Source organism: Oncorhynchus masou, chromosome 18 (assembly GCF_036934945.1).
Source record: "Oncorhynchus masou masou isolate Uvic2021 chromosome 18, UVic_Omas_1.1, whole genome shotgun sequence".
NCBI lineage: Eukaryota > Metazoa > Chordata > Actinopteri > Salmoniformes > Salmonidae > Oncorhynchus > Oncorhynchus masou.
Genome location: NC_088229.1, coordinates 44831294 through 44843412, shown reverse-complemented (window position 1 = coordinate 44843412; position 12119 = coordinate 44831294). Strand labels below are relative to the sequence as shown.

Sequence of the window (12119 nt, the reverse complement as noted above, 5' to 3'; positions counted from 1 at the left end):
TAACCTCCCTGACCAAGGCCTTTGTCCCCGATTGCTCAGTATGGCCGGGCAGCCAGCTCTCGGTACATACTTGGTGGTTCCAAACTTCTTCCATTTAAGAATGATGGAGGCCACTGTGTTCTTGGGGACCTTCAATGCTGCAGACATGTTTTGATACCCTTCCCAAGATCTTTGCCTCGACACAATCCTGTCTCTGACCTCAACGGACAATTTCTTTGACCTCATGGTTTTTGCTCTGAGATGCAATGTCAACTGTGGTGTAGACTGGTGTGTGCCTTTCCAAATCATGACCAATCAATAGAATTGACCACAGGTGCAGTCCAACCAAGATGTGGAAACATCTCAAGGATGATCAATGGAATCAGGGTGCACCTGAGTTCAATTTCGAGTCTCATAGCAAAACGTCTGAATACTTATGTAAATAAGTTATTTCTGTTTTTATTTTTAAGAAATTAGCAAAAATGTCTTAAAAATCTGTTTTTGTCATTACAGGGTATTGTGTGTAGATTGATGAGCAAAAACAATTTGTATCAATTTTATAAAAAGTCTAACATAGCAATATGTTGAAAAAGTCCAGGGGTCTGAATACTCCTGAATTAACTGTAAATATTTTGTCTTGCCCGTTCACTTTATGAATGGCACACATACACAAACCATGTCTCAATTAAAAATCCTCCTCCGACCCTTCATCTACACTGATTGAAGTGGATTTAAGTGACAACAATAAGGGAACATAGATTTCAAGCTGATTCAATTAACATTAGAGGCTGTATACAGTGGCGAGGCTGCATACAGACACCGATTAGTCAGGCTGATTCAGGTAGTATGTACAAGTAGATACGGTTACTATGCATATATGATAAACAGAGAGTTGCAGTAGCGTAAAAGAGGGGGTGGTGGGTGGCAGGACACAATGCGGGTAGCCTGGTTAGCCAATGTGCAGGAGCACTGATGGTTGGTCGGGCCAATTGAGGTTGTATGTACATGAATGTATAGTTAAAGTGACTATGCATATATGATAAACAGAGAGTAGAAGCAGCGTAAAAGATTATGAATGCCAAGTGAATAGAGGCAATTAAATAAAGCAGGTAGTTGCTGAAAATGTTCTCTACATAAACGTAATACAAAATAATTCACTGTAGTAAAAGGTCATTTCATTTAGTTTGTGTGATTCGTGAGTAGGTGGGAACATCCATATTTATCTTGTTAATTAACAGAGGAGATTTTCTCATAGACTGTGTCCTGGTGTAATATCAGTTCCAGGCTAAACATCACCCAGTAAAAAGCTGATCTACTGCAGTGTCTATAATCCCTAGGTTAGGACGACATGTGTGGGTGGCGGGTTACACACACAGACACCTCACTGCGGTTGCCTGGTTACAGATGTGTCATCCTAGCCAAGATCTCACCTGGCAGCTAGCCCACCTGGCCGCAGGTTTGACACTCTGGGCTTGCCATCCTTATCGGACCCCCCGGAGATGGTGAGGCCCAGGCTGCTGCCTTCCCTTTTAATCAGGTCCAACGTGGTCATGCCCCAGTAGTCCTCTATAGACACACAGAAACGGACAGGAGGAACAGTGTCACAGAGTCAGCATCCTTCTGGTACACTGAGACGGTTTGTCTGAGCTGCTACAAACATGGATTGATTATCTCTGCCTCTATCATTCTGCTTCTATCATTCTGCCTCTTTCTCGCTCATTCTGACTAACTCTTTCGCTGCCTTTTCTATCTCTCCATTTCTGTCTCTGTCCCTCCCTCTCCTCTTTGGTAATGATGACATGGATGGGGTTAGCTCCATATTAACGCAGTGCATTCAACATAATTGGGTGGAATTCAGTGGATGAATAGAAAATGTAAATCTTGACACAAAAGGGCAATTTTCTAGATTCCTAAATTATAATTTATTCATTTCTTGAACAGAATTGAGTTCAAATTGGGGTTGACCCTAACTGATGGCTAGCTAACCGTAGTGCGTTTAGACGTTGTAGCTTACACTACATGAAAAAAGGTATGTGGACACCCGCTCGTCGAGCATCTCATTCCAAAAGCATGGACATTAATATGGAGTTGTTCCCCTTTGCCAGCCTCTTCTGGGAAGGCTTTCCACTAGATGTTGGAACATTGCTGCGGGGACTTGCTTCCATTCAGCCACAAGAGCATTAGTGAAGTTAGGCACTAATGTTTGGCGATTAGGCCTGGCTCACAGTCGGCGTTCCAATTCATCCCTAAGGTGTTCGATGGGGTTGAGGTCAGGGCTCTGTGCAGGCCAGTCAAGTTTTCCCACACTGATCTCAACATACAATTTCTGTATGGACCACACTTTGTGCACAGGGGATTTTCATGCTGAAACAGGAAAGGGCCTTCCCCAAACTGTTGCCACAAAGTAGGAAGCACAGAATTGTCTAAAATGTAATTGTATGATGTATCGTTAAGATTTCCCTTATCTGTAACTAAGGTGCCTAGCCCGAACCGTGAAAAACAGCCCCAGACCATTACTCCTCCTCCACCAAACTTTAAAGTTGGCACTATGCATTGTGACAGGTAGGGTTCTCAGATGGTGAAGCGTTATTCATCACTCCAGAGAATACGTTTCCACAGCAGTCCAATGGAGGCAAGCTTTCACCACTCCAGCTGACACTTGGCATTGCATGGAGATCTAAGGCTTGTGTGCGGCTGCTCGGCCACGGAAACCCATTTCATGAAGCTCCCGATGAACAGTTCTAGTGTTGATGTTGTTTCCAGAGGCAGATTGGAACTCGGTAGTGAGTGTTCCAACCGAGGACAGACAATTTCCCACGGTACGCGCCTCAGCACTCAGTGGTCCCATTCTGTGAGCTCGTGTGTCCTACCACTTTGCGGCTGAGCCGTTGTTCCACTTCACGATAACAGCACTTATAGTTGAACGGGGCAGCTTTAGCAGGGGAGAAGTTTGACAAACTGACTTGTTGGAAAGGTGGCATCCTATGACGGTGCCACGTTGAAAGTCACTGAGCTCTTCAGTAAGGCCTTTCCACAGCCAATGTTTGTGTGTGGAGAATGCATGGCTGTGTGCTCGATTTTATACACCTGTTAGCAATGGGTGTGGCTGAAATGGCTGAATCCACTAATTTGAAGGGGTGTCAACATACTTTTGTATATATAGTGTATGTGCTTGGTTCCATTCTGTCTGGCTGCAGACACATTGTGCTGTTAAATGAAATCCACGGAGGGAGAGGATTCCTTTAGTCTCCAGCGACAGGTTACATAGGCATTTTCTCAACCTTATCTAAGCACTACAGTACCACATCTATCAGCCAATGTAGCACAGACGTGATGGAACATGTGCAATCAAACAATCCCAGTGAAAAGCACCACTCTTGTGGATAGCTTTCCATCATGGAAAAAGGCTGAAGATAGAGGATATGGTACCACAGAAGATACTGTAGAATGTAGAACGACTGAAAGTAAGGAGTAAGGTGTAATCACACTGTACACTGTACCTTTAATACTGCGTCTCCTGGAGGTAAGGGCATGGTCGGTCCCTCCAGAGTCCTTGCTGCCCTTAGAGTATGGCCCATCATCTGGAATAATGAAAGGGACATTTGGTGAATAATCTGGACGTTTGGAAAATTACTACAGTATGTGAGGAATGTGTGCATGCTGTTCCTTAGAGGAGAGAGGAATCTGACACCATCACATCCCCTGTCCACACACTGACAGCTGCCTGGGCCTTGTTTAACACTTTGATCCCTATTAGAGGGAATGTGAACATTAGAAAGAGGCACAACAGGAAGGAACTCCTCTAACAGGCACTTAGCCTACTAACTCAAAGAACACTGGCGGGTCAATCTCAGAGACCCGGAAGGACTTCCTGCTGTTTCCATGGTAACAGTGGGGGGGGGGGTAAAGAGATCAAGAAAGCTAGTTTTAGTGCGAGTAGTATGAACTTGTCCCAATAGACGCTTATCTAAAGATAATGTTGCCTTGTTCACTCTAATGGTTAAGATTTAGACTTGGAGGAGCTGATTGTGTGATGTGTCCACAGGCATCTTCTACCCGCGGTGAAACATGATGTCTGCACCAAGATGATGCATACAGTATACATTAGAGCTGGGAAATGCTCTTGAGGGAACATGCTGTGGTTAAAGGACTGTTCAAGCATGTGAAGAATACAAACATTTTCAGTCAACGACAACAGTTGCTCCAGAGGAAACCAGGAAATGTTCTCGGTTCCTCTGGGATCCTTTTTTTTTACAGTGGGAGCCATTTCTGACACAGCCCCCGGCCCCAGATTTGCAGTGACCCTGCCCTGCCCTGCCATTTGAATCTGGATACAGCATGGGCATGTCAGCATTTCTGTCCCCCGAGGACAAACTTTTCAACCAAATGACTTAAACATCATATTACACACTTAAGGAAAAGCTAATCCAAAGTTGTTTAAAAAAACATTTGCGGAAAGCTAGGGCCTATGAGAGGTCCATCAATTTCAGCTGCTGCACTGACAGGTCATAAGCACTATTCTTACTATTGATTGAACGCAGCTCAGCCTTTCCACTCCCTTGCTGAGCTACACTGTACAATGTTACATGTAACACTCTTGGTAACTAAAAACAAAATGCAAATTTAGCCAAATTTAGTGATGTCCTGTTCATCAGCTTTAGACAGGATTGTCATGATGGTGTGTAGGTGATATTTCTGTTCTGTGTTGTCTACACTCAATTAACCATTCATCCACTTTTGTATCGCAACTAATCATCCCTCGTGCATAATATCACATGACCCTTAACTAAATTCACATCATCAATATTCAAATGGGGCCAGCCTTTGGTCAAAATGGGAAAAATTCTCAATTTTCATTCTTGTCATGCACAGGACTAATTGTCCCAAAGACAAAATAACATGGAGTGTATCTCAATAGCCTAAAATAGCTTAGTCACCTTTCTTTCATCTGCACAGATATAAAAGAATAGGTGAAAACAGTTAGCTGGTACTGGTCGTTCACCTTTCCTACATTTTCAGATCAGTGCATTTTAAGGAAAGAGACGAGGAGAAGGAATGTCTCCATATCATAGAATCATGGAGGTTGATAAGCCATGTCTTAACTGTGGAAAATACGCAGACATAATTTAAAAATGAAACATAATGAGAGTGTACGAAAAGAACTCAAGGGCTTGCAGGAATATGCATACAACGATAATGTACACTTCCTTGCACAAATATCCTGTTCAAAAACCTTAGGGGATAAGTGCACGGCGGCCACGCACACACATACACACACACACACACAGTGTGAATCACCAAAGACACACTGTGACAGGCAGCAGCGTGCGTGGTCCCATAAGCCTCATGAGGGGCCTGACAGTCCAAGCAGCCATCATTGTAGTCAAAAGGCAACGTTTGCTCTGGGTTACAAAGACCCCATACGCCCCACCTGACTGAACGCAACTATACCATACATACAGCTGTACCAGTTAAGAAAAACATCATTAGTGATCCTGACGGGCCAATCATGGGCCAAATACATTACTTCTTGAATTGGCTTAATCAATTCAGCAGCCAAAACAAAAAGCACCCTTGAACTGAACAACATCATAACTGGGTACGGCAGGGCACGAACCTCCTAGTAGGAGCATGTTGTTTTGGCAGAGGGAATACTCATCTACTGTGGTAGCTAAAGAATCAGGTACGGAATTGCAAAAACGATACACTTAAGATCTGCAAACAGGACAGTACCTACAACATTACTTAGAGTGGTGTGCAAAGTAATGTGCCAGAAAAATAGTCACCCCTATTAATTTCTGGCGTGTCAATTAAATGAATCTAATTCAGGGCACCGTATGCTATCCCCTTAGAACCAATCAGAATGTAGGTTAAATGTGGGGGGGCCTCTGACAATAGCTATGAAATCATTGCTATTTTCAGAGGTAAAACAGTATTTATAAACTGGGCTTCACTGGACCCAGTTTGCATTGCCATATCTGCTCCAATTTCAGACAGCAGCCTTGTATTCAGTACTGTTCGGCCCTAATTCAATGGCATTTGGTCTACTGTCTGTGCCTTAATAGCGAATTAATAGATATACTGCGAGTAAAATGGTGCTTGACAAAGCTGTCATTCAACAAATCTCAATTAATCTGAATGTGTACAAATATAGGGAAAAAGTGTAACATTTCCAGCAGACTAAATAACCTCTAATGACAGAAAGTCTAGCTATGTGACAAGCTACCTCACTGGGCATAGATGCCAATTCAACATTTATTCCAGGTTGGTTCAACGTCATTTCATTGAATGTTGATTCAACCAGTGTGCCCAGTGGGATGTGTCCACCATGCTGAAGACATTCAATCACAGGTATAAATACTTCACTCTTCACATTCAGAACTAAATACTGTTAAAGGTGCTATTGATAGTCCTAAGCCCCTTACTATTGCAATACTAGGGTGTAGCACTACAAACCATATGACATACAGTGCACACTAGATAGCCTATGACGGCTGTGATATTCATTCATTCATCATCACAATCAGTGAGTGTCAAGCAGATTTACCGATGCTGCTGTTCTTCGCCTCTCTCCTCAGACCACAAAGCATGGCTGCAGTCCTGTCAAGACATCCGACCTGAGAGGAAAGTCGCTGTTCTGTTGTAGTGGCCAGCAGACCCAGCGAGGTGCCCCTGGGAATACGGTGTCCTCTGTGACCCAGTCTCACTCGCTAACAAGCAGGACAAAAAACTATTTTCTTCTCTTCATATCTCTGTTCTCCTTGAAGCATATATTGACTTCACTTATTGCATGAAAAATCCTGTTCCATAGATGTCTATTTCTATGTCCTTTAACTGTTTAAACTTGGTAAAAAATATATATATATACATATATATATATATAACTATATATATATATATATATATATTGCTAAAATAAGTAATTCCCACAACAAACCGAAAGCAGGGAAACCAAATGATCAAAGCATCAAAGGAATAGTCATCTATCCTTTTCTTCCCACAATTCTGAGGTTCCTTTTGAGGTATTCATGGTTGCTCTTCCTATTCCATAGGAATAATCATACCCCTCGTTCACGCTCACATACCAGCTCACACACTCAGCAACCATTACACACAGCCTCAGTGAGTGTGTCGGAGAAGGTCGCTCTCCCTCCCTCTCTATGCCAGAGAGGTGTGATGAAGCAGTCAAACACTCTCCCCACACATGACACGGTCACACCCCCTGCATCACACACACTTTCTCTCACACACGCGCACACTCAGTGCAGTCAAGCACACAATTAATGTTACCCACACATCCATTGTCACTGAGCTCATACAAGAGCAGCCATAAGCAGTTACACATTTTCCACACTAGTCGACACATAAGCAGTGCCCATCTTACTGTGCCCACCATAGTCATCCTACCCACACACATACACTGGCTAACTAATGCTCGCAGCTTTTCCCCTCGTGTGCCTTAAATTCCACCTCCCATTCCATAGGCTCATCACAATGATTATTATCTGCTTATACAAGAGCATCCCCAGTGGTGGAAAAGGTACTCAATTGTCATACTTGAATCAAAGTAAAACATGCCTTAATGGAAAATGACTCAAGTAAAAGTGAAAATCACCCAGTAAAATACTACTTGAGTAAAAGTCTAAAGATATCTGGTTTTAAATGTACTTAAGTACAGTGGTGGAAAAAAGTACTCAATTGTCATACTTGAGTAAAAGTAAATAGTGTACATCAAAAGTCCTTATATTAAGAAACCAGATGGCACAATTTCCTTTTTTTGTTCATTGTTTTTTTTTCTCAGACAATTTACAAACACAGTATGTGTGCTTTGTGAGTCCGCACGATCAGAGGCAGTAGGGATGACAACACGCTACATTGATAGGTGCATGAATTTGATCATAATTCTGTCATGCCTGAGTATTCTAAATGTAACGTGTACTTTTTGGTGTAAGCGGAAATGTATGGGAGTTATAAGTCAATATTTTCTTTAGGAAGCTAGAGGTAAAAGATGTCAAAGTACAGATAACCCAAAAAATGGCTTAAGTAGTACTTTAAATTATTTTTACTTCAGTACTTTACACCACTGAGCACCCCTACCAATAACTGTACATGCATGTCGCTACAAAGCCAAAAGATACTTATTCACTCAACTTCTGACCAGATAATCCTGTCCTTTATATGAGACAATGGCTGCAATGGATATAAATCAAAACAACAATATGGTTTCTCGCTTTCAATCTGTGGTGAACATCTCATGTTCCCTTCTCTGGGTGAGAGGGCTCTTTCCCCCACTGCCACTGCGCTGGCTGTCTTCTACCCAGACACACACTAACAGAGGAGTTAAAACGACCGCTGACTGACTGAGAGCCCCACCTGTCTGTCCATTTGTCACCCTCACATGCTCGCCACTTCCTGACTCACCCTCCCTCCATTCTTTCCCTCTATAAGGCCTGACAATCCCACCCAAAGGAACTTCTGTCATAGTCAGGTCTGAGAGTAGGGAAATGACATCAAAGGATACACTAAAGCTCTAAACAGACACAAATATCAACTAGAGCCCACACAATAGCTTCAAAGTCCACACAGATGTGAGTATGAGCTCAAGTACAAATAAAAGCTAGTAAACTATATGTGCAGTACAAATACATCCTTGATCCCAATGCATAGATTTATTGAGTCTATGTAGCATTTCCTTGACCAGAGACACCTCAAACAACTACAAACAAAGCGTTCTCTCCACTGTAGAAGTATTTCTCGCCAATGTAGCATGTCTCCTAATTAGTAGTCTCTTTCCAGTGGACCCAATACTCTTTGGCATAGACAATTTCCTCAGAGTTTCATCCTTAATACCCCATTTACTCAGGTGTTTCAGAGCGAAACAAATTAATTTCTTACAGAATAAAGAGGAACAGAAGACACAGAGCTGTTTGTTGGTCTTATAAAAACCCAGGGAAACAGAACATACTCGGCCACACAATTAGGATAATTATTTATATATTTTACCTTTATTTAACTAGGCAAGTCAGGTAAGAACAAATTCTTATTTTCAATGACAGCCTAGGAACAGTGTCTGCCTAGTTCAGGGGCAGAACGACAGATTTGTACCTTGTCAGCTCAGGGATTCGATCTAGAGCGTCCAACGCTCTAACCACTAGGCTACCTACCACCCAAATATGTAGAGTAGTAGAAGCACACCCACTCAGTGTAGTTCTGTGAAGTAGAATAAATGCTGCGTTTAGACTAGAGAATCAATTACACACAAAAATTACACACATTCTGCTAGAAAGCAATATGCAATCGATTCTAGATTCAACAGATACTTGACTGTTTAAATGTATATCAAACAGTGTTATTGTCTTACACTTCCAATTAGGGATCGTTCTAAAAGACCATTGTAATATATGTTAAATAAGACATGACATGTTCACTTACCTCTGAAAGAATAAGCTCTCACATACATTGAAAGTACAGTAAAAGCTATGAGCTATTCTCCAACCAAAAGGTAGCTGGGCACACATTCTAACATGCAGCTGATCATACTGCCAATGTATGGCTATCAGCTCTAGTTGCGAATAAATCTACCAAATGAATGCAGCAGGGATGACAGAAACTTGAGTCAACACACCGATCATGAAATGACTTAGGCTACAAGACAGGCTCAGTGGTGAACATGACAGTCATAATTCAAAATCATAGTACGATGTTCACCTGCAAGGTAGCTCAGTAAAATATGACTCCATTAAATGACTCATCCCACATTTAAGCTAAGTTATCATATTGATTTTGACAACACAAAATAGACAAGACAAATTATAGGTATAGTTTCTTATTTAAAACGGTCTCAAATAAGAAATAAGGCACTTCAGCTACCACACAACTCAGGCTGGAGCCTGCAACAGTATATACAATACAGTAGCAGTGTAAAAACCCAATCAACTCGTCCATTTGGCTTTAATGAACAAAAATAAATCATGTGGGCTCTGCCATCATAAGTATTCATAAATATTGTTGCGTAAGCTGTACCTTTGAAAAGGAGAACATCCTCCTCTTTCCTCATGGACTCGGTCTGAGAGAAGGCCAGGGTGATGAGCTTTGGGTAGCCCATGCGTCCCTTTCCACATATTACTCTGTCTGCCATATTCACTCTCTAGTCACCGAAAGTAAAAACATTCTCGCTTTCTCCTTTCGATCGCTTTCCTCCAAACGGTTTCCTCTAGCTCCGTCCTGCGGTCTCTTCACAACCCTAACTGGAGGAGTCCCAACATCCTCAGGTGTGTCTGAATAAGCCAACAAATGATGGAGAATAGAAAAAAAAATAAACCTACGAAAGATCAGATATACATATTCGTAAATCTATGCATATTTATAAACCCATCCGTGTCTGCTTCTCTCGTAACACACACACACAAAATGTGAAATTAAAACGGCATGCAAACAAAAACATGAAGATGCTGTCCATTGTTATTCATTTCAGGTAAGGTTATGTAAATGTAATGCATGTTATATTGTTTGTGATTTTCATCACTGACAGTATTTTACATGAACAGATGGATAGGAGCTAAATGCTGCAGAGATGGCACAGCCTGTCAGAACGCAATGGAAACTTTCACCCCAGGTGGCTGGCGGTATACACTGGCTATTTATTAATGCCAAAACATAGCATTTCAGAATTGCAGCATGAATGTGCATGATTGAAAAGGGCATCTAAACATGTTCATTTCTGTAATTCCAACAAAACACTGTATGCGGTTGTCTACATTAAATTACTTTAATTTATGAGGCTTAACTGTCATAAGCAGAGAAGAAATGAAAGTCGTGTGGAAGAAAACAAACCGCTTTGGTTTCATCAATATTTCTGAATAATCCTCAAAACTAAGTAGTGTTAAATTACAATATCTTTGCAAATTAAATCAAGATAGATCTTGATTTGAAAGCATCTGGTTATCAGACTCGTATTGCACTCATGATAATCGTGTAGTAGTCGGATTAATGTCCCAGACATATCTTTTTATTATTTTTATGAAGTTGCTTCAAGATCTTCAAAGATCCCAAAGGGGATTCAACTACTTCAAGCCTCATAAATCCCTGTTGATAGCATATCAATAGGAAGTTGAAAACATCTTTCATACAAGTTTCCATTGCTTTACTAAATCCTAAATTGTCAGAATGGGGCTAAGGATCACTACAGGGTTTTGGCAAAGATGACTGCACATCCGGCTGAAGTGCCACAAGGCTGTTAGCACAACAAACACTGATGCACTTGGGAATAGTAGTCAGTGCTATCCCAGTTTCAGTCGAGAGACACGTCACACAGGTCTAAAACTTCCCTTGTGTTGCACACAGATCACAGGTCTCCAGTAACCAGGTTTCCATCTAATCTTAATGCGCGTAAAATACATGACGGATAAAAATAGTCAGGACAGGCCTGATTGAAAAAGCTAATTTGTCATGAACTTGCCAAATGTCAATAAACTATGGGAGACATGGCAGTGGAAATACTGATATAACAACCGTCACATCGTACCAAACTTGACATGTGGCCCCCCCACAATGACTTGGGAAAGCATGCATTTTATTAGGCTACAGATGAAATATATCAGGAACTTCATCGGTTTGGTGAAAGTGCAAGGTGATGAACTTAATGCTCCTTTCCAATAATGCGTGGCTACTGTTTTGTCCATTATGTCATCTCGTAGGCAGGCTATACCCGCACCGTATCTGCGAGCGCATGTGGCAAGATCAGAGAAGAAACATGCGCTATATAACGCAACATTTCTGACAAAACCATCGGAGTTGAAAACACATAATTTTTATGTACACTATGGCATCACGCAGCCTTTCATCCTCAACAAGTCAATTTGATGGAAACACAATCAGCATATTGTATTTACGCTGATTGTAGAATATTCACATAAAAATCTGTCACAAATGAGATAGAAGCCGAGCTTGTGGTATTGAAATATTCTAAATAACATGGTCTTTTTTTCTCTCTTCCAGATACAACCCTCTCTGCTCTATAGGACTGTCTAACAGGTAGGAGTATATACAGGATTTGGTCTGAAAAGAAGTTAACTTGATGTATTTCATAAGCCTTCTCACAAAGGTGTACTCGGAACTTGACACTTTCAATGGTTCTCAAA

General features: G+C 41.5%; 1 protein-coding gene across 1 annotated transcript in view; it reads right to left on the bottom strand.

Annotated features, from left to right (window-relative positions):
- Nucleotides 1-6665, bottom strand: part of LOC135504686 (glutamate receptor-interacting protein 2-like) — a 62673-nt gene extending 56008 nt beyond the window's left edge. The window contains exons 1-3 of the mRNA XM_064923476.1: nt 6527-6665; nt 3480-3560; nt 1410-1545 (exon numbers count right to left, since the gene is read on the bottom strand). Of these exons, the coding sequence (XP_064779548.1) occupies nt 1410-1545; nt 3480-3560; nt 6527-6569 (260 nt within the window). The 5' untranslated portion in view covers nt 6570-6665. The remainder of the gene's footprint in view (nt 1-1409; nt 1546-3479; nt 3561-6526) is intronic.
- Nucleotides 6666-12119: the final 5454 nt, after the last annotated feature.